Source organism: Staurois parvus, unplaced genomic scaffold (genome assembly GCF_062004578.1).
Source record: "Staurois parvus isolate SC_StPar_1 unplaced genomic scaffold, SC_StPar_1.0 ptg000267l, whole genome shotgun sequence".
NCBI lineage: Eukaryota > Metazoa > Chordata > Amphibia > Anura > Ranidae > Staurois > Staurois parvus.
In genome coordinates, this window is record NW_028318063.1 from 5,714,119 (window position 1) to 5,738,053 (window position 23,935).

Consider the following 23,935-nt stretch of genomic DNA (forward strand, 5'->3'; position numbering starts at 1 on the left):
GAAAGATGCCCCTTACATTATTGGCAACTGCTGGCTATAAGGATGATGTGACAAACTTGTGGCTCAGGACATAAACAAACAGCATTGCAGCAAATTGGCAATAAGAGACACAAAGTGGTAAAGAGCGTATAGCACTAGGAGGCCCGAAAGAACTAACAATCCAGGAAAAAATATCAAAAAGAAAGGCACTGGCCCCCACCAGCTACTAACCTGCATCAGAGTAGTCATGGCATAGAGAGATTAAAATGCAGAGTATACAAGGACCTGTCTAGGAAAACAAACAAATCTCTGTGAAGCAGAAATACTGAGCAAGTTTACCACTTGCCAACCGCAGATAGCCGAATGACGGCTACACTGCGGCCGTCCAGTTCTGGGAGGGCGTCATATGATGTCCTCCCATAACTCGACCTCTCGCGTGCCCCCGGGGGCTAGCACCTGGCGATCTCCGTGTCCAATGACACAGCAGATCACTGGTACATGCAGTTGCCAGTTATCAGCTGCACTTTCCTCTCGCTGTCACAGTGTGAGGAAAGTACTGCCGATAACCGGCAATTGACAGAGGAGGGATCGGCACCGATCATCAGGGCACTGATGATCAGTGCCATCCATCTGTGCCCCCCAAGTGCTCAGCAGTGCCACCCACCTTTGCCCATCAGTGCCACCCACCTGTGCCCAGCAGTGCCATCCACCTGTGCCCAGCAGTGCCACCCAACAGTGCCACACATAAGTGCTGCCCAGCAGTGCCGCTAGTCAGTGCCCAACAGTGCCACCCGTCAGTGCCGCCTATCAGTGCTTATCATTGATGCATATCAGTGCCAGCTCACAGTGCCGCCGCCAATCAGTGCCCATCATTGTTGCATATCAGTGCCGCCTATCAGTGCAGCCTCATCAACGCACATCAGTGAAGGAGAAAAATTACCTTATTATATTTTTGTTTATAGTGTAAAAAATAAAACACCCAGTGGCACGTACATACCACCAAAATAAAGCTCTATTTGTGTGAAAAAAATGATAAACATTTCATATGGGTACAGTGTTGCATGACCGCGCATATGTCACTCAAAGTATGACAGTGCTGAAAGCTGAAAATTAGCCTGGGCAGGAAGGGGGTATAAGTGCCTTATAGGCAAGTGGTTAAAGAAGAACTCCACATAATTAAGAAAAATAATATAATATGCAATTGCTAATCAAGCCATCTAGTAATTTAAAGATACTAAAAGTTACCTATCTAATTTGAACTGCAGCTGCTGCTGTTTTTAATAATAGCAGTCCAAAAAATTCAATGCAATAGGAATTTAGCTTGTTTAGTAAGAAACCCCTAAAGGGTTAACTATTGCTAAAATGCTGACACTGCAGCTTTCCACATCACAGCTACTGAGATTTTACCAGAAGGTGGATGAATCAGAACCTGCCATACAGAAAACAGGATGTGATGAAATAAAGTCTTACAGCACATCTGCATAAATCATTCAAGGTAATTGTCAACATCATAATTTTTTTTTTTTTACAAAAGTGAAGTTCACCTTTAAATAGCCTGAATCCCCATTCCGATGAAGTAATCACTTCTTGAGTGATTTATATATGGATTGAGTGCCAACGATTGCAAGTTTGCACGTAATTAATTGGAGAATTTGTCCTTCAATTTTTTGTAGAGTTGAAAAAAATTATCTCCAAAAAAAAAAAAGCAGGAATCCCCTGATTAGTAAACACTATGAAAATCACATCTGTGTTTGAACCCCAATGAATATATGTCTGTAAAGGTGTACATATTCAAGTTAAATGTATGCTTTTCAGTTATGGGTGGAAGCGGGAGGATTATTATTGTTACATATATAAATTAGGATTCTTGTCTTGATTTGTAATGAAATTCATGGGACTGCGAATACTCCCTTAAATTATACAAAAAAAAGTGCAGCACTATAAATAACCAGATGCATGTGAAATACAAATATCTATGAGACAAAAATTGGTCATGCAAATAAATGCAGAAAAGTGAATAAACTTAATACATAAATATCAGTGCCAAATAAAAACAAATTATGTAATGAATATTCAAAGATAAACATATATCAAAGCTGTCCACGAAAAAAAAAGTCCTAAAAGTAAAAGAAGTGAAGAGAAGCAGCATGAGACAATATTCCAAACAACAGAGCCCTGGAACCTTCAGTAAAAAGCTCTTCCATCAAGGAGAGCGAGAGGACAGAAAGCACTTTCCCAAGCACCATACAGATATACCTTAGCGGATTATATGACCACCAATGAAGGAATGTCACAAAACACTCATGTAAAATTCAGCACCAGTGTGTCGTTGGGTCTTCCTATGCTTTCCTTACACATCCCCCTCCAAAGGTGTCCACAGAGTTAAGAATGGATACAAGACAAATTTATCAAATTATACATCAATTTATTAAAAATGGTATAAAAACACTCACATCATAATAAAGCCACACAGGCAATATCGCAAATCATAAAGTATGAGCATCTGATCCTCACTCTCGATGCTCACTTCCGGCAAAGCCCACTTCCAGGGGCTCAGCTTGCATGATGGCATCATTTCCTAGCCCAGCCCTCCTCCAAATGGATATTTGTGAGAAAGTGGGGACCTTTATGATAATCGGATTCTGATATCAACCCCTAAAGGGATATTTTTCTATCTGGAGATTCTGCCAGTAAGACACTTCCATTAGAGTGGCTACACTCTGGATGAAGAAACAACAGAGACACTTTTGACAGCAGCACTGACAATTTGAAGGGAGGGGAGTGTTAGGTTCACTAGCAGATTTAAATGCACTAAACACATTAAGGCCAAACTCCAGTTAACACATTATAGCAAGTTTTGTTCCTTTTGGGATAAAGGTTTTATATTAATAAATAAAAGCTGATCATTGTAAGCACTCCTGTCAGTCAGTCTCAGCCAGGGCTTTTTTTCTCAGGGAATAGGTGCAGGAACTCCCCCTCCCCCCTTCCTAGTCACCCTTTGTCTCCACCTCCAAGCACTGTTCCTTGGTTCCACCCCCTACCCACCTCCCAGTACTGCCCATTTTATAATAAACAGAACAAAATATAATTTTGTGATGCTAAGTAATTTGTATGGAATTTGTTAATGATAACTAGAAAAGTAGTAAAATAGATCCCCTGCAGCCAGCAATAATAGCCTTTTCCAGCCACCCCCAGAAATAATAGACCCCTCTTGCAATGGTAAATCATAACCAGCAATAACTGACCCCCCAGCAACATAAGACTCACCCCCAGCAACAATTGACCCCTCCCTCAACAATGGATGACCCCCAGCAACAATAGATCCATCCCTCAACAATGGATGACCCCCAACAACAATAGATCCCCAGCAGCCAGCATCAATGGACCCACCAGTGCACCCCTGGACCCCTTGCAATTCAATACACGTTCCTATAGAAAAAAAGCCCTGAAAAGGGCAGTGTAAGAAAAAATAAAAGAAATGTTTTAAAGTGCCGCTGTCCCCTCATGCAAAAGCGAATGTCTTTCCTGCATAACAGAATCCTCTCCCTAGCAACATCCTAAAAATGCAAAAAATTTGTTAAAATGCATAAAAAATGCATGTGAACAAATGCAAACTGCACTGCAAAATGCACCAGAAAAAAAAAATCAACAGCAACCTGCATAGATGTGAACCTAGTCTTGGTTCACACTACTGCTACCTGAAAGTCGCGCAAATTGCAGTTGCCAGGCAACTTGAGTGCAACTTTGAAGCAACTCTGAAGCAACTTTTACGGAATGCCTGGGTAATCTTCCTGCAATGTTGGATCCAAATCACGTCAATATAGATGAGGACCCAACTTTGAGGCAACTTCTATGTATGGATACAAGTTGGATAAACGTCACTTTAAAGTAGTACAGAAACCTTTTCTAAAGTCAGAGTGACTTCAGTAGTGCTAATTAAGACAGCTCTCATTGACTAATGCAAGCCATAGACGGGGAGAAAAACGGACGATTTTTCTTTTAAAAAACGAAAAATCGGTCGTTCAAGCGGCCGACGTTACCACCAATGGTAAAAAAAATCGTTCGATTTTCATCCCGTCTACAGCCGGCAAAAAGTGTCCCTGCAGAGAGCTCTGCTGTTTCTTTGACAGTTCTTTGACAGTTCCTTGACATTTACAGAGGTTGCAACAATGTATCTATTTGTATCCATTTAGGATACAGATGTTTTTATTCGGAAACAAATAGATACAATGTTACAACCTCTGTAAATGTCAAAGAACTGTCAAAGAAATAGCGGAGCTCTCTGCAGGGACACTTTTTGCCGGACTGGAATTCCTCTTATTTTTCATCCTTCTTCTTCTTCTCCTTCTTCATCATCATCCTCTTCATCATCATCATCATCATCATCATCCTCTTCTTCTTCATCATCATCCTCATCTTCTTCTTCATCATCATCCTCATCTTCTTCTTCATCATCATCCTCCTCTTCTTCTTCTTCTTCTTCTTCTTCATCATCATCATCCTCTTCTTCTTCATCATCATCATCATCCTCTTCTTCATCTTCATCCTCTTCTTCATCATCATCATCATCCTCTTCTTCATCATCATCATCATCCTCTTCTTCTTCATCACCATCCTCTTCTTCTTCATCATCATCATCCTCTTCTTCTTCATCACCATCCTCTTCTTCTTCTTCTACTACTACTTCATCATCATCATCATCCTCTTCTTCATCATCATCATCATCCTCCTCTTCTTCTTCTTCTTCATCATCCTCTTCTTCTTCTACTTCTTCTTCATCATCCTCTTCTTCTTCTACTTCTTCTTCATCATCCTCTTCTTCTTCTACTTCTTCATCATCCTCTTCTTCTTCTACTTCTTCATCATCCTCTTCTTCTTCTACTTCTTCTTCATCCTCTTCTTCTTCATCATCATCCTCATCATCCTCTTCTTCTTCATCATCATCCTCATCATCCTCTTCTTCTTCATCATCATCCTCTTCTTCTTCATCATCATCCTCTTCTTCTTCATCATCATCATCCTCTTCTTCTTCATCATCATCCTCTTCTTCTTCTTCATCATCATCCTCTTCATCACCATCCTCTTCTTATTCTTCTTCTACTACTTCTTCTTCTACTACTTCTTCATCATCATCATCCTCTTCTTCTTCATCATCATCATCCTCTTCTTCTTCATCATCCTCTTCTTCTTCTTCTTCTTCATCCTCTTCTTCTTCTACTTCTTCTTCATCATCCTCTTCTTCTTCTACTTCTTCTTCATCATCCTCTTCTTCTTCTACTTCTTCTTCATCATCCTCTTCTTCTTCTACTTCTTCTTCTTCATCATCATCATCATCCTCTTCTTCTTCTTCATCATCCTCTTCTTCTTCATCCTCTTCTTCTTCATCATCATCCTCTTCTTCTTTTTCTTCATCATCATCTTCTTCTTCTTCATCATCATCCTCTTCTTCTTCTTCTTCTTCATCATCCTCTTCATCATCATCCTCTTCTTCCTCATCATCATCATCCTCTTCTTCTTCTTCTACTTCATCATCATCCTCTTCTTCTTCATCATCATCATCATCCTCTTCTTATTTTTCTTCATCATCATCCTCTTCTTCATCATCATCCTCCTCTTCTTCTTCATCATCATCCTCTTCTTCTTCATCATCTTCATCCTCTTCTTCCTCTTCTTCTTTTTCTTCTTTTTGTCTTCCTCTAGCAGGTCACTGCTCATGCGCAGATTTTTTATCGGTAAAAAAATCGGCCAATTTGCCCATTATTGCCGCGAAAATCGGCCGATCGGCAAAATTGGCCGATTTTTTTCCAACTTTACCGATAAAAAAAAACGGCCAAAATACCGAAAAACGGTCGAACAAATAGCCCGCTAACGATCCGAAAATCGGCCGATTTTATTTTCGGCCGAAAAATCGGCCGATTTTCGACCCATCTATGTCCTGCATAACATGGGATTTCACATGTCATGCGATTTGGGGTCTCAAAAGTTGGATCCCAAGACATGGCAGTGTGAACCAAGCCTAATGCAGGCCATAGATGGGTCGAAAAACAGCAGATTTTTCTTTTAAAAAATGAAAAATCGGTCGTTCAAGCGGCCGACGTTACCATCAATGGTAAAAAAAATCGGCTGATTTTCATACCGTCTACAGCCGGCAAAAGTGTCCTTGCAGAGAGCTCCGCTATTTCTGACAGTTCTCTGACAGTTCCTTGACATTTACAGCGGTTGCAACATTGTATCTATTTGTTTCCATTTAGGATACAGATGTTTTTATTCGGAAACAAATAGATACAATGTTGCAACCTCTATAAATGTCAAGGAACTGTCAGAGAACTGTCAAAGAAATAGCGGAGCTCTCTGCAGGGACACTTTTTTCGGGGCTGGAATTCCTCTTATTTTCATCCTACTTCTTCTTCTTCATCCTCATCCTCTTCTTCTTCTTCTTCTTCTTCTTCATCATCCTCATCCTCTTCTTCATCCTCATCCTCTTCTTCTTCCTCACCCTCTTCTTCTTCATCCTCATCCTCTTCTTCTTCTTCTTCATCCTCTTCTTCATCCTCATCCTCTTCTTCATCCTCATCCTCTTCTTCGTCCTCATCCTCTTCTTCTTCTTCTCCTTCTTCTTCATCCTCATCCTCTTCTTCTTCTTCTTCTTCTTCTTCTTCTTCATCATCCTCATCCTCTTCTTCTTCTTCATCCTCATCCTCTTCTTCTTCTTCATCCTCATCTTCTTCTTCTTCATCATCATCCTCTTCTTCTTCTTCTTCTTCATCCTCTTCTTATTCTTCTTCTTCATCCTCATCCTCTTCTTCATCCTCATCCTCTTCTTATTCTCCTTCTTCATCCTCATCCTCTTCTTCTTCATCCTCATCTTCTTCATCCTCATCCTCTTCTTCTTCTTCATCCTCTTCTTCTTCCTCTTCTTCATTCTCTTCTTCATCCTCTTCCTCTTCTTTTTCTTCTTTTTGTCTTCCTCTTGCAGGTCACTGCTCATGCGCAGATTTTTTATCGGTAAAAAATCGGCCGATTTGCCCACTAATTGCCGCGAAAATCGTCCGATCGTCCGATTTTTTTTCCAATTTTACCAAAAAAAAAAAACTGCCAAAATACCGAAAAACGGCCGAACAAAGAGCCCACTAACGATCCGAAAATCGGCAGAAAAATCGGCCGATTTTCGACCCATCTCTGTTCACACCTATGCAGTTTGCTCTTTTTCAGTTTTGCAGTGCTTTTTGCAGTTCGCTTTGCATTTTTCTACATGCGTGTTTATGCATTTTTAAATGTGTTTTTACCGCGTTTTGTTCAGTTTTTTTTTTTGTGGAATTTTATTTTGCTAGATAAAATAAAAATGCAAAACGCAGCAAAAACGTACTACCATGCATTTCAGCAGATGCTCCATTGAACTCTATTGTAGCAAAAATGGCGCATTTCTAAAAATGCTTTTTCCAAAAATGCAGCAGCTCAAAAAAGCATAGATGTGACCATGTTCCATAGGAAACCAAGTTACCCTAGGTTCCCACCTAAGCGTTTTCCACAGCGATTTAAAGAAACGCACTACAGTCCATTTAACATCTCCACATTTTCACAGTTTTTTTGGAATGCAAAAAGTTGCATTCTTGGTTCTATAGACTTCAATGGAAACGCTGCAGAAAAGCATGTAGTGCGTTTTTTCTGTGATTTTACCACATTATTGATGCGTTTTTGAGGTGCTTTGCGTTTTAAAACTGCCTAGTAACAAACCCCCCCGAAAAACAGATCAAAACCGCGGCAAAAATACAATGCAGAAACAGGGCAAACGCAAACTGCATAGGTGTGAACTTAGCCTTAAATGGACTGTAGTGCGTTTCTGCAAAAAGCACTAAAAATGCATTGGTGTGAACGGAGTCTAAGAATTGGTGAGCTGCAATATAATAAATGTTTTCTTTTGGGTTCAATACTTTAATACATCATATGGTTATAATCTGCAGCTGTAAAGAAGATGCGACATCCACAAGCATGGCGATGTTTAAACAATTTGAATGTAAGAAAACACAAATAAACATGGTGTGATCAAAATCTATTGTAGCCGTTGTATTTTTTTTTTTTTTATTATTTCATTTTTTTATTAGGTTATATTTTTAGCTGTTAAACATTTCCTCTTTCTTTCTTAACATCTCACATTTTTCTGTAAATTACATGTCCACACTGGAAGATTATGGATTTGATGCAGTATCTGAAGTCTTCAAGAGATCTGGTTAGTTTTAGGAGATTTGGAAGAACATTGAACTGTGTATAAGACTTTTAATTGTGTCGCAGAAAACAACAAAAAATAGCCTGACCACCAGGGGTACAAAATGTCAATGAGGTCCTGGCAGCAAACGGAATAAACAAAATCATGCTGCAATTTTTAGAAAAATATTCTAAAAATATCCCTACAAACAACATAACGAACCCTCAGCATCTAATGTTAAGCCAAAACTATGCTTCGAGGGAGTGAGCAGGCAGTGCCTGACACACCTCCGAATCGTGCCGTCCTGATTGGTAATCTGGGAGCTTCTGTCCTGACGTTTTTGTTGTGGGATGGTCTAGCATGTCATTTAGCTGGATACGGGATGCTGCTGGGAACAGATCAAACAAGGTTAAGCAGATAACAAAGAAATCCAGCACCGCACCATCGCCGGGCACAGACAGTGCTCATCTGTTCCCTACAATATGTCCTTTAGGTCTTCCTTTACATTGTTGGTAAAAAAGAGTGTGGCTCCTATTTTCCTGAGGAACAAATGCACTCGCTCTGTGGCTGTCATTGGGGCTCCGTTCTGCAAGGGCCAGGTAGGAAAGTAGACACAAAAAGCTTTCAATTAGAAATAATTTTCAATAAGTTTTGTATTGTATATTGGATAGCATTGAAATTCGTGGTTATGATACATTTATTGTAAAGGTGTTTTGTATGAAATTCTAAGCGTTGTACATTTGAATCACTTGTAATATTAAGAAATATATCAGCAGTAATTACATGGCAATATATACAAAAGAAAAACTAATGTAAAGTTTCTAGAACTAGTATTGCATTACAGCCACCATTATTTTTTGCTACAAGGTATAATGGTTATCAAGTAGTCTAACCTTATTTTCTGAAATTCTTATCAGGTTAGATTACTTGATAATCTTTACAGCTTAAAATGTATGATATGTTTCATAAAACTGGGATTAACCACTTCAGCCCTGGAAGGTTTTCCCCCATTCCTGACCAAGACATTATTTATAGAAAACTTTCACAGGACATACAGACAACAACAAGGCAAGTAGGTGGATGCCACTATAAAAGACCACAAACCAGGTTCAGTCCAGTTACATATAAAATCAATCACCAACCACAAAACAACATTGTGTAGAGTCAATACAGAGTCAATACAATCAGACCAGCCTGCTAAACATATGCAAACACTAACAGCATCCAAAACAGAAAACAAATAAGAAAGAAAGTAAGAAAGAAAAACAGGGGGGGGGGGATCATGAAGAGAAAAGAAGAAGAAAGAAAGAACACAGCAAAAGGCACCAGGCCATTTTTTCTATTCGGCACTGCGCTATTTCAACTGGTAATTGCGTGCTCAATTTATGTCCCTTTTTTCACACAAATAGAGCTTTCTTCTTGCGGTATTGGATTACCACTAGATTTTTTATTTTTTGTGATATAATGAAAAAAAGACTGAAAATTTTGAAAACAAAATGATATTCTCTACTTTCTGTTTTAAAAAAATATCCAATAAACTCAAATTTAGTCATAAATTTAGGCCAAAATGTATTCTGCTACATGTCTGTGGTAAAAAATCCCAATACATGTATATTAATTGCTTTTTGTGAAAGTTGTAGCATCTAAAAACTAAGATATAAATATTGGAATTTACGCAGCTTTTACTTTCTACTGCCACATTTCTTGAGGTACTAAAATGCCAGGGCAGTACAAAAACTCTAGCAAAAACAAACTTAGAGGAGGCATAAATGTTTGTGGGTGCCGCTACACTAAATAAGTGCTGTACAGTAACCAAAAGAACCTAAAGCAAAAAAAAAGGGGAGGGCGCGAACAAGATGTTCACAAAAAAGCAGTTACTTAAAGGACAAGGCGGTAACCCAACAGGTAATAATGTAATACTTTTATTAGCAAATATTGCAGTGTATACCAAATTTGTGAAAAATAAACTGCATAGTAGCCATCACCTCATCTTAGACAACATATACAGTACAACCTTAAAAACAAAAATAAAAGAGACGTCATGGCTTGGTCATAATGCATAATATGCTGAATTGATGACAAAATTGTCTTTTGCCAAATTACAACAAAACCAACGGGGTGCACCACCGGGATAAACACTGTGAGCCTGATATGTTGATAATCAGTGTGATAAGACCAGCTCGGTATAGATGGTGACTGTGTGCTGAAATAATTTGTATATACAATCCAGTCACGGTGTGTGAGTAATAACAGTCCCAGAGATGGGATAAGTCACTTTGTCCAACATAAATCCTGGCACCTGAATCAAGGCTAGCAGAATCAATGATGACTGTGAAGATGTCAACACTATATGGCATAAACAGCAACCAGATGAAACATCCCCTGCTTGGCAGGTTGCGGGAGTGAATGTCAAGGGACTTCAAGGGAAGTCATCCAATATATGCTGTAAAGAGAATCCTTTCAGGATGAGTAGGGTAAATGGTGTAGTGTTGTTCACCTTTGATGAAAAGTGCCATGTCGCCCAGACATGAAGGGGGTGTGGAAACTCACCACTTGCTATGGCCGAAAGAAGACAAGTTCACCTTGTTGGGATGGATGAAATCCTTGAAGGGAGTCCATGTGGCAGCCGCCAGAATCAAGACTCCCACAGGCAGAGCCCTGCCTCCAGATAGGTACGCCGTCAGTCAGTGGTCTGCACTGGATGAAGATTGCCGTGACTCCTCGTGTCACCATTTGCGAAAAAGTGCGTCACCCCAGTAGATGCAGCCAGCTGTGACGTCAACACGTTTCGCCGATGGGTGTATCTTACTCAGCTTCGTCAGGTCTTTATTATGTGTTGGGTTACCACCTTGTCCTTTATGTAACCGCTTTTTTTTGAACATCTTGTTCAGTACAAAAATTCCCCAAATGACCCCTGTTTGGAAAGTAGACACCCCAAAGGAATTTGCTATATTTGCTGAAAGGCATGTTGAGTATATGGAAGATTTTATTGTTTGCCACAAATTAATGGAAATGAAAATTTTTTTTAACACAACGTTGTCAATTAAATTATATATTGCCCATACAGTGGGGCAAAAAAGTATTTAGTCAGCCACCAATTGTGCAAGTTCTCCCACTTACAAAGATGAGAGAGGCCTGTAATTGGCATCATAGGTAGACCTCAACTATGAGAGACAAAATGAGAAAAAAAATCCAGACAATCACATTGGCTGATTTGGAAAGAATTTATTTGCAAATTATGGTGGAAAATAAGTATTTGGTCAATATCAAAAGTTCATCTCAATACTTTGTTATATATCCTTTGTTGGCAATGACAGAGGTCAGACGTTTCCTGTAAGTCTTCACAAGGTTGGCACACACTGTTGCTGGTATGTTGGCCCATTCCTCCATGCAGATCTCTTCTAGAGCAGTGATGTTTTGGGGCTGTCGCTGGGCAACATGGACTTTCAACTCCCTCCAAAGGTTTTCTATGGGGTTGAGATCTGGAGACTGGCTGGGCCACTCCAGGACCTTGAAATGCTTCTTACGAAGCCACTCCTTCGTTGCCCGGGCGGTATGTTTGGGATCATTGTCATGTTGGAAGACCCAGCCACGTTTCTTCTTCAATGCCCTTGCTGATGGAAGGAGGTTTGCACTCAAAATCTCACGATACATGTCCCCATTCATTCTGTCCTGTACATGGATCAGTCGTCCTGGTCCCTTTGTGGAGAAACAGCCCCAAAGCATGATGTTGCCACCCCCATGCTTCACAGTAGGTACGGTGTTCTTTGGATGCAACTCAACATTCTCTCTCCTCCAAACACGACGAGTTGTGTTTCTACCAAACTGTTCTATTTTGGTTTCATCTGACCATATGACATTCTCCCAATCCTCTTCTGGATCATCCAAATGCTCTCTAGCAAACTTCAGACGGGCCCGGACATGTACTGGCTTAAGCAGGGGGACACGTCTGCAACTGCAGGATCTGAGTCCCTGGCGGCGTAGTGTGTTACTGATGGTAACCTTTGTTACGTTGGTCCCAGCTCTCTGCAGGTCATTCACTAGGTCCCCCCGTGTGGTCCTGGGATTTTTGCTCACCGTTCTTGTGATCATTTTGACCCCACGGGGTGAGATCTTGCGTGGAGCCCCAGATCGAGGGAGATTATCAGTGGTCTTGTATGTCTTCCATTTTCTAATTATTGCTCCCACAGTTGATTCGTTCACACCAAGCTGCTTGCCTGTTGCAGATTCAGTCTTCCCAGCCTGGTGCAGGTCTACAATTTTGTTTCTGGTGTCCTTCGACAGCTCTTTGGTCTTCACCATAGTGGAGTTTGGAGTGTGACTGTTTGAGGTTGTGGACAGGTGTCTTTTATACTGATAACAAGTTCAAACAGGTGCCATTGATACAGGTAATGAGTGCAGGACAGAGGAGCCTCTTAAAGAAGAAGGTACAGGTCTGTGAGAGCCAGAAATCTTGCTTGTTTGTAGGTGACCAAATACTTATTTTCCACCATAATTTGCAAATAAATTCTTTCCAGATCAGCCAATGTGATTGTCTGGATTTTTTGTTCTCATTGTGTCTCTCATAGTTGAGGTCTACCTATGATGCCAATTACAGGCCTCTCTCATCTTTTTAAGTGGGAGAACTTGTACAATTGGTGGCTGACTAAATACTTTTTTGCCCCACTGTACATGCCATGGGAATATGTGTAATAACACCCCAAAACACATTTTTCTACTTCTCCCGAGTATGGGGATACCACATGTGAGAGACTTTTTGGCAGCCTAGCCGCATACAAGCCTCCAAAGTCCAATGACCGCCTTCAGGCTTTCAAGGGGCATATTTCCTTATGTCACTTCCTCACTACACTTTCGGAGGCCCTTAAATACCAGAATAGTACAAAAACCTCCCAAATGACCCCTTTTTGGAAGAAAGACACCCAAAGGAATTTAATAAGAGGCATAATGAGTATTTTGCAGATATCATTTTTGTCACAGGATTTTGATAAAAAGAAAAGAAAAAATACATTTTTGTTTTCTTGCTCGATTTTCCTAAAACTTGTGTCAACAAATCTGAGATCTGCAAAATACTTGCCATGCCCTTAAATACCTTGAAGTGTCTATTTTCTAAAAAAGGGGTCATTTGGGTTGGTGCTTCTACTACCCTAGCATTTCGGGGCCAACATTAGAAGCTTATACCACACATCACCCACTCTTCTAACCACTTCAGACCAAGCCTTTTCTGACACTTTTTGTTTACATGAAAAAACAGGTTTTGCTTGCTAACAAAAACTGCTTTGAACCCCCAAACATTATATATATTTTTAAAGCAGAGATCCTAGAGAATAAAACGGTGGGTGTTGAAATTTTTTATGTCACAGTATTTGCGCAGCGATTTTTTAAACACAAAGTTTTTTGGAAAAAATACACTTTTTATCATTTTAATGCACAAAAACACAATATATTGACCAATTGTTTATAAGATATAAAAGTAGATACCAAACATGTCTTGCTTTAAAATTGCGCACGCCCATGCAACAACGACACTCTACATACATTTTTTATATCCATAGGCGATGCTTTAAAAGCCTTTAAAGTTACCACTTTAGATTTACACAGGAGGTCTAGTGCTAGAATTACTGTCCTCCATCTGACGTTCATGGTGATACTTCACATGCATGGTGCAATCTCTGTTTACATACCAACATGGGACCTACGCAGCTAGTGTGGTCAGTTTGTATCCTTTGTATTTATGGCTCAAAAAGAGTTAAAACCATAGGGCTAAGTCATTGTACAACACAGCTTGAAAGTCTAATTAAAGTCTAATGTGGAGTCCAAGGCAAACACTCCTATGGTCCGCTTCAAACTTGTGGCTACTATCCAAGAGTTAGAAGTGAACTCTAGAAACAAAATGCAAGCAGAAAAAGGGAAGCACCATCTAGGCAATACAGGCATTCTCTTTGGACAGTGTCCTTTACCTTTGGCCAGCCAAGGGATACAAACTGCAAGCAGAAAAAGGCAACTCACATATTAAAAACTGCAATTTGCTTATCAAGAGCCGTCGCTGTGTCTCTGTATAGATATTGTTGCAGCCAGAGCCAGAAAGTGGAAGGTTACTGCAACCCAGCTTTGAGTGCACCGCCAACACAGGGGCAGGAGTGATGACAGTTCAGGTACACGGTGTGTGAACTTGGCTACGCATTATGGAGCATGCATGCTCCTTCCTCAGGCCGTGACACAATGCAAGGAAAGTATTATGTCAGGGCCTGAGGAAGAAGCTACATAACACATGCTACATAACACGTAGCCATGTTCACACCACTCTGTGTCCCTGGACTGATGTTACTCCTGCCCCTGCTCTAGCGGTGCGCTCCAAGCTGTATTGCAGTACCCTTCCACCTCCTGGTTCTGGTTGTCGGCTCTGGCTGCTACAATATTCATATGGAAACACAGCGATGGCTGCCTGCAGTGGGATCCTGGGACCAGGACGACAGTGGTGTTTACCTTTTTGATAAGCAAGTTGCGGTTTTTGATATAGGACTTGCCAATTTATGAGCTTAATAAAAATTATTGATTTGCTGCACTTAGATGCTGCTCACCTTTTTCTGCTTGCAGTTTGTATCCCTTGGCTGGCCACTCAGAGATAAAGGACACTGTCCAGACAAACAGAATGCCTGTATTGGGTAGTTTGTTTAGCTGCCCATCTGACCAATAACAGCCTGCCCCTGCCACAGACCCACTCCAAATCACAGTCTGTCTTTTGAACACACCCCGTGTTCAAGGACAGGCACATTACGTACAGGCACATTGTATGTCTGCACGGTGTCCTGTGATCCCGTCCCTTACTAAACCAATGACAAAAGCTTCTTTGTGCCATATGCAACTGATCTCCCTTTGTCTTACAATCTTTGGGATAAGAAATTGATTTTCCATAGAGTATTGCAGAAATTTATCCTTGGTAAAATTGCCCCTGTACAAAGCATTAGTAAGACCTCATCTGGAATATGCGGTTCAGTTTTAGGCACACGTTGACAAAAAGGATATTGGAGAACTGGAGAACAGCTCAGCTATGAAGGAAGATTAGCTGAACTGAATTTATTCTCTCTTAAAAATAGGCAATTAATGGGATATGATCACCATGTATGAATACATAAGTGGTCTTTATGGTGAGCTGGGTGTAGAGTTATTCACTTTCAGTCACTACAGAGGACTAGGGGGCGCTCTTTACGTCTGGATGAAAAGAGATTTACCCTCCACATATGGAAAGGCTTCTTCGCAGTAAGATCTGTAAAATATGGAATAGACTCCCTCAAGAATTTATTTCGGCTGGCTCAGTAGATTGTTTTAAAAAAGAGCTGGATGCATTCCTAAATGCACAAAATATAACTGGATGTAAACATTTATAGGTAATAACACCATTGATAGTTGATTCAGGGAATATCCAATTACCTCATTGGGGATCAGGAAACATGTTTTCCCATACTGGAGCAAATTTGTCATGCTTCATTTAGGGTTTTTTTGCCTTCCTCTGGATCAATTGTGGGTATAGGATTGTATTAATGGAGGTTTTTTTTAATATATCAGTTGAACTAGATTGATGTGTCTTTTATCAACCTATGAAACTCTATCTCATGTTAAAGACTCTGGCGAATCGGACAGAGGCAAAAATATATTTGTATCTCTTTTTGCCTCAATTTTTATATTTTTAGGTAAGGTATAAAAATGATTTTCAGTGTGTGTGGCAGGCATAAGTTTTAGGAACGAAAATGACCAATTCTTCCTCTAAAAATCCACCACCATAATTGAAAATCCAGCAACGTTGCTGACAACAGCCATTGGGGTCTCAGCCTATAAAAAAAATGCAAATAAATGTAGAAAGCTGGCAGCCTTTTGCAGTTTATTTAGTTGCAAACAGTCTCACTTTTGCTAAATTCCACTTGTTCAAAATACTGCACTGGTAACGCACCAGGTAAAGGTAAAAATGTTATGTAGGTGTATCACCCTGTAATTGGTATTCCATGGTATTCAATATTTACTCATCTTGTAAGGTGAAAAACATGAGGCAAGTGTCACCTTGTAACTATTTGTAACAAGTATTGGACTTCTGTAATCGGACGTGCAAATCTGTTTGTATCATATACTGGACGTGTCCAGTCCATATTGTCCTTCCAGGGAATCTCTGGCTGGGGAAACAATATGCATTTAGGCTGCCAATGCTCTCATTTATCCTTAATCCTCTTAGTCTAACATCTCCAATCCTGGGTAATAGGGTTTACTCAATATACATGCTACCACAGGCCAGCCAGATTTCACCTACTTGGCAAATTAACCTAGACTTGCAATCAGTGTTTAGGTGAAAGTCCATTTGGTTTTGCCTGTTAGTTGAAGCATCTGTGAACCCAAAGCCATTTCACTTCTAGAGAGATGCACTCATCTATATGTAAATAATATTTCACAGTACAATTCTCTTCATGCTTGGAGGATAGCTGCTGTAGTACTTCAGGAAATGTGGGCATGCCAGTTTTCAAAACTTTATCGGGGTATACCCAGGAACTAATCACAGTGCATCTGCCAGAGTCATCATTGCATTTTTAAAAAAATCATTTTAGGCCTGAAGATTATGTAAATCCCCAAAACATTATAAATTTTCTGAAAGCAGACACCCTAGATAATAAATAGTGATAGTTCCAATTTTTTGTCACACAATATTAGCACAGCGATTTATAGAATTTTAGTAAAAAAATACACTTAAGTGAATTTTAGGGTGCATAATTGCAATATATTACCTGGGTTTTTGGTATAATATAAAAGGTGAGGTGGCACCGAGTAAATAGATACCCAACATGTTAAGAATTAAAAATGTGTGTGCCCGTGAAATGGAGACCAATTTCTGTACCCTATATTTTCCATTGGGAATTGCTTTAAAGACCCCTACAGGTCATCAGTTTAGAGTTAACTGTAAATAATGAATCTAGAAATGATTGTTCTCACTCAAGTGTGTGCAGTGATGTGTAACATGTAGAGCACAATCAATGTTATCATGTGTTGGTGCTCTCAAACCTAGGCATTTACATTTGTATGTTATGTGCTCTTGGGTGTATTTAAAATTTTTCCATCTCAGAGGACAAAAAAATCCCCTTATATGATAGAATTTTTGGAGACAGGTTCCCTTTAATGAGACTTTAAGGGTCTAAAAGATAGTAAGTGTGTGGAAGCGATTGGGTAGCTGCATAGCCACCAGACCACTTCCATCTGACTGCCGTCTTACGCCTAATTATATATATATATATATATTTTTTTTTTTATTACTGGCACAGTAATATAATATATGTAAACTGTGGATATGCTGAAGTAGTATGATAATGCCACGCTGGTGTCCTGCAATATTTACACTTTGTATATACCAATCAGTCATACCATTATGGCAACCCACCATAACCTTATGGCCACCCGTAAGTTTTTTATGCAGACCTGATCAGAAAGTCTGTGCAACCCTATGGACAGGTGGATGTAAATGTACTTGTCTGAAAGACTTTTCAAAATTTTTGACTTTTCAGAGTTAGTTAATTCTCCTTTTTGGCCCACTTTGCCTGAGGAAAAGAAGCTGCCTAATAAGTATGCACACCTTGATATAGGGCTTAGGCCACACCCTCCTCATTACACAAATACACATCACCCGATATGCTTAAATCCAATAAGTATTCAAGTTTATACAGCTTGGAGTTGGACAATATGCATAAAAATGATGATTTGCGCAAAATACTCACTTGCCTAATAATTGTGCATACAGTGTAATTTGAACCTTGGCATCAGATGTATTAGCCCTTTACTTGGTATAGGAATTCCCATTAAAACCAGGCCCTGGACAGAGGGAGAGACCCTGTAAAGATAGGGAAAGGAAAGGGGTGGGTGGGGTGGAGTACTGTCTGGAGCAGCCTTTTTCAACCTTTTTAACACAGAGGAACCCTTGAAATAACTTCCCAATCCCAGGGAATCCTCGCTAAAAATTACTATATCTACAACTCATGATAGATTAGTGTGATGGTCAGTTGGAATAATGCTCCTTACTCTTGTGGTCATTGGGAAGAATTACCACTTTGTAGATAACTAAAAAGATCAATGGTGTCAGTGGAAACTTATCTGAATAGCAGAAATTTCTCATTGCTCAAGGAACCCCTAGCAACCTCTATAGGAACCCTGGTTGAGAAACCCTTGTCTGGAGTGTTGCAGACACATCACTTGACTGACATACCACGAGAGCAGGAACTTGTTTAAAGCTTGAGAGGAAGACACTGGAGTTGATTTACTAAAGGCAAACAGACTGTGCACTTTGCAAAGTGCAGTTACACTCTACAAGAGCAGTTGCTCCAGAGCTTAGTGAATGAGGTAAAAATTTGACCCTTCCCATTTCATGCTGTCAGCAATGGCACTACATGGAAGAAAAATGTCACAAGGCCTGAAAAAGAAAATAATTTGTTTACACAAGAACGGTGAAGGCTACAAGAAGATCAGCAAAGCTTTACTTATCAGTCAAAATACGTAGCAAAAGTGATACAAAAATTTAACAAAGATAGAACTGCAACCATCTCACAGGGACCTCCAAGCCGTCCATGGAAACTGGGGTGATTGTTTCCCGTGACAATTGTTTCCATGTACACTGCAGAGGAATGGCATGCATGGGTGTGGTCCAAGAAGGAAGCCTCTGCTAAAGCCCACAAAACAACCCTGCCTAAAATTTGCCAGGGCCAGTGCTGAAAAAGAAGAGTACTGTGACTCTGTACTCTGGAGTGATGAGACCAAGATAAATGTTTTTGAAACTGATGGCTTCAAAACTGTATGGTGTTGCAAAGGTGAGGAGTGCAAAAAAAAATACATGGTGCCTACAGTGAAACATGGCGGTGGCAGTGTCCTTCTGTTACGTTGCATGAGTGTTGCTGTGAGCTACATTTCATTGATGGCATCATGAATTCACAGATGTACTGCTCTATATTGAAAGAGAAAATTTTTCCATCACTCAGTGCCCTTGGTCATTGTGCATTTTTCTAACATGACAATGATCCAAAACACACATCTAAGGCCACTGCTGCATTTCTGAAGAAGAACAGGGTGAAAGTGATTCAGTGGCCAAGTATGTTTCCTGATCTGAACCAAATCAAACACCTATGGGGAATTTTGAAGAGAAGTTGAGCATCACTCTCCATCCAGCATTCAGGCTCTAAAAGAGGTCGTTCTTGAAGAATGGAAAAAGATAGATGTTGCAATATGTCACGAATATGTTCATTCCATGCCTAGAAGACTTGGTGCTGGTCTTACAAATCATGAAGATCATACAAAATATTAGGTGTTAGTAGGTTTTGTTGTGAAGAGTATTCATTTTTGCATCAACTAATTTGAGTAAACTTAAGATTTGTTTAATCTAAGTTATATTATTAACTTTACTTTCATATATTGAGCAAAACAAATGTTCTATAAAACTCCGTTTTGTCAAAATGTTGGAAATTGTTCTTGTGAGATATTGATTAAAATCTTACTTTTCAAAAGGGGTGTAGCAATTTATGTTGAGCACAGTATATTGTACATTCGCATAAGTCCTTGCCTTCCAGGAACTTACAATCTAAGGTCCCTAACTCACATTCATACATACACATACTAGGGCCAATTTAGACAGGAGACAATTACCCTACCAGTATGTCTTTCGAATGTGGAAGGAAACCAGAATATCCAGAGGAAACCCATGCAAGCACAGGGACACATGCTGTGGTTGGGATTTGAACCAATGACCCTAGCGCTGCAAGGCAGAAGCACTGTGCTGCTCCTTTACTAAATTTGAAAATGCTTACGCACATCTAATTTTGCTGGTTTATATGTGCTTTAATGTATTCAAAATGTATTGCAGAAATGGCGAGGTGTAGAGCATGGACCAGCTGCAATCAGAAATGCCAAACTTATTGAAAGACTCTCCAGCATAGGTAAGACCTTGATACATTCATATATGAGAATTTCTTTGTTGTTACTTTTTAACCACTTGAAGACTGGCATTTTAAATCTCCTTCCTGTCCAGGCTAGTTTTTAGCACTACAAATCTTTGGTGTCATTCACAGGTTTGTACCTATGTGTACAGTCCTGCAAAGGGTGGTCTTTGCCTGAAAAAGATGCACAGGTGTTCCATGCAAGCAGTCCAATTAATTTCTATTGGAATGCATAGTGGCACAGACACAGCTGCTGATCCTATTTTTAAAGCTATGTGGGTGCAGGTGCATGTCCCTGAATGTAGATAGTGTGCATAGAATGAGACATGAATGGGTTGCTTGCATACTGATGCATAAAGCACTTGTGCATCCCATGTGGGAGAAGATGACCCTTCACACGGGTGTTTGAATAGGAAAGCCCTTGTAAATGAGGTCTACATTACATGAAAAGTTAAATTACATGCAACACTGCACCCAAATGAATTATGAGACAGATAGAGCTTTCTGTTGGGTATATTTAATCACCACTAGGTTTTTTTTATGTTATTATTGTACAGGACCCCAGTGATAGGTCCTGGATGGTAAATATGTGCCATCTTTGTTTGGGTCGAAGTCCCTTCAAGAGAGATGACACGTAAAGCAATTTTGAGTTCTCAGTAGAGATGAGCGAATCGAACCAGGCGAAGTGGAATTCGATTCAAATTTCAGGAAAAATTCGATTCGCGTCGAATCCGAATATTAGCCTACTTCGGGTGCGCGAATCGGATTTTTCCCGATCAGCCGGCAAAAGTGTCCCTGCAGAGAGCTCCGCTATTTCTGACAGTTCTCTGACAGTTCCTTCACATGTACAGCGGTTGAAACATTGTATCTATTTGTTTCCATTTAGGATACAGATGTTTTTATTCGGAAACAGATACAATGTTTCAACCGCTGTAAATGTGAAAGTCAGAGAACTGTCAGAAATAGAGGAGCTCTGCAGATACACTTTTTGCCGGTTTGGAATTATTCTTATTTTCATCCTACTTCTTTTTCTTCTTCTTCTTCATTCTCATCCTCTTCTTCTTCTGAGGATGAGGATGAAGAAGAAGAAGTAGGATGAAAATAAGAAGAATTCCAAGCCGGCAAAAAGTGTATCTGCAGAGCTCCTCTAAGTGTATCTGCAGAATAGAGGAGCTCTGCAGATACACTTTTTGCCGGCTTGGAATTTTTCTTATTTTCATCCTACTTCTTCTTCTTCCTCTTCATCCTCATCCTCTTCTTCTTCTTCTGAGGATGAGGATGAAGAAGAAGAAGAAGAAGTAGGATGAAAATAAGAAGAATTCCAAGCCGGCAAAAAGTGTATCTGCAGAGCTCCTCTAAGTGTATCTGCAGAATAGAGGAGCTCTGCAGATACACTTTTTGCCGGCTTGGAATTCTTCTTATTTTCATCCTACTTCTTCTTCTTCTTCTTCCTCTTCATCCTCATCCTCTTCTTCTTCTGAGGATGAGGATGAAGAAGAAGAAGTAGGATGAAAATAAGAAGAATTCCAAGCCGGCAAAAAGTGTATCTGCAGAGCTCCTCTAAGTGTATCTGCAGAATAGAGGAGCTCTGCAGATACACTTTTTGCCGGCTTGGAATTCTTCTTATTTTCATCCTACTTCTTCTTCTTCTTCTTCCTCTTCATCCTCATCCTCTTCTTCTTCTTCTGAGGATGAAGAAGAAGAAGAAGTAGGATGAAAATAAGAAGAATTCCAAGCCGGCAAAAAGTGTATCTGCAGAGCTCCTCTATTCTGCAGATACACTTAGAGGAGCTCTGCAGAAACACTTTTTGCCGGCTTGGAATTCTTCTTATTTTCATCCTACTTCTTCTTCTTCTTCTTCTTCTTCTTCATCCTCATCCTCAGAAGAAGAAGAAGAGGATGAGGATTAAGAAGAAGAAGAAGTAGGATGAAAATAAGAAGAATTCCAAGCCGGCAAAAAGTGTATCTGCAGAGCTCCGCTAAGTGTATCTGCAGAGCTCCACTATTTCTGACAGTTTATTCCATTTATGGAAACAAATAGATACAATGTTTCAACCGCTGTATGGAGGGAATGTCACAGAACTGTCAGAAATAGCCTATTTCTGACAGTTCTGTGACATTCCCTCCATACAGCGGTTGAAACATTGTATCTATTTGTTTCCATAAATGGAAACAAATAGATACAATGTTTCAACCGCTGTATGGAGGGAATGTCACAGAACTGTCAGAAATAGCGGAGCTCTGCAGATACACTTAGCGGAGCTCTGCAGATAGATACAGCGGTTGAAACATAGGCTATGTTTCAACCGCTGTATGGAGTGAATGTCAGAGAACTGTCAGAAATAGCCTATTTCTGACAGTTCTCTGACATTCACTCCATACAGCGGTTGAAACATAGCCTATGTTTCAACCGCTGTATCTATCTGCAGAGCTCCGCTAAGTGTATCTGCAGAGCTCCGCTATTTCTGACAGTTCTGTGACATTCCCTCCATACAGTGGTTGAAACATTGTATCTATTTGTTTCCTTCTCCTTCTTCTCATCCTTCTTCTCATCCTTCTCCTTCTTCTCATCCTTCTCCTTCTTCTCATCCTTCTCCTTCTCCTTCTTCTCATCCTTCTCCTTCTTCTCATCCTTTTCCTTCTCCTTCTTCTCATCCTTCTCCTTCTTCTCATCCTTCTCCTTCTCCTTCTCATCCTTCTCCATCTTCTCATCCTTCTCCTTCTCCTTCTTCTCATCCTTCTCCTTCTTCTCATCCTGCTCCTCATCCTTCTTCTTCTCATCCTTCTCCTTCTTCTCATCCTTCTTCTCATCCTTCTTCTCATCCTTCTCCTTCTTCTCATCCTTCTCCTTGTTCTCATCCTTCTCCTTCTCATCCTTCTCCTTCTTCTCATCCTTCTCCTTCTCCTTCTTCTCATCCTTCTCCTTCTTCTCATCCTTCTCCTTCTCCTTCTTCTCATCCTTCTCCTTCTTCTCATCCTTCTCCTTCTCCTTCTTCTCATCCTTCTCCTTCTCCTTCTTCTCATCCTTCTCCTTCTTCTCATCCTTCTCCTTCTCATCCTTCTCCTTCTCCTTCTTCTCATCCTTCTCCTTCTTCTCATCCTTCTCCTTCTTCTCATCCTTCTCCTTCTTCTCATCCTTCTCCTTCTCCTCATCCTTCTCCTTCTCCATCTTCTCATCCTTCTCCTTCTTCTCATCCTTCTCCTTCTTCTCATCCTTCTCCTTCTCCTTCTCCTCATCCTTCTCCTTCTCCATCTTCTCATCCTTCTCCTTCTTCTCATCCTTCTCCTTCTCCTTCTTCTCATCCTTCTCCTTCTTCTCATCCTTCTCCTTCTTCTCATCCTTCTCCTTCTTCTCATCCTTCTCCTTCTTCTCATCCTTCTCCTTCTCCTTCTTCTCATCCTTCTCCTTCTTCTCATCCTTCTCCTCCTTCTTCTCATCCTTCTCCTTCTCCTTCTTCTCATCCTTCTCCTTCTTCTCATCCTTCTCCTTCTCCATCTTCTCATCCTTCTCCTTCTTCTCATCCTTCTCCTTCTCCTTCTTCTCATCCTTCTCCTTCTTCTCATCCTTCTCCTTCTTCTCATCCTTCTCCTTCTCCTTCTTCTCATCCTTCTCCTTCTCCTTCTTCTCATCCTTCTCCTTCTCCTTGTCCTTCCTCATCTCCAAGGGCATTTAAATTAAAGGTACAGTGTTCTGCACTAATTTAAAGGCTCTCTGAAGCCTAGAAACCCTTTTAATAAGTTAAATTCATAGCGAATTAATTCGCATCGAATCGAATTTCTTCCTCAAATTCGGCGAATCAGCCAA

The 23,935-nt window shown here is 40.2% G+C and overlaps 1 protein-coding gene across 1 annotated transcript in view; it reads left to right on the forward strand.

Moving 5' to 3' along the window:
- Positions 1 to 8,537: 8,537 nt before the first annotated feature.
- Positions 8,538 to 23,935, forward strand: part of ARG2 (arginase 2) — a 126,998-nt gene continuing 111,600 nt past the window's right edge. The window contains exons 1-2 of the mRNA XM_089681504.1: positions 8,538 to 8,781; positions 20,058 to 20,130. Of these exons, the coding sequence (XP_089537630.1) occupies positions 8,665 to 8,781; positions 20,058 to 20,130 (190 nt within the window). The 5' untranslated portion in view covers positions 8,538 to 8,664. The remainder of the gene's footprint in view (positions 8,782 to 20,057; positions 20,131 to 23,935) is intronic.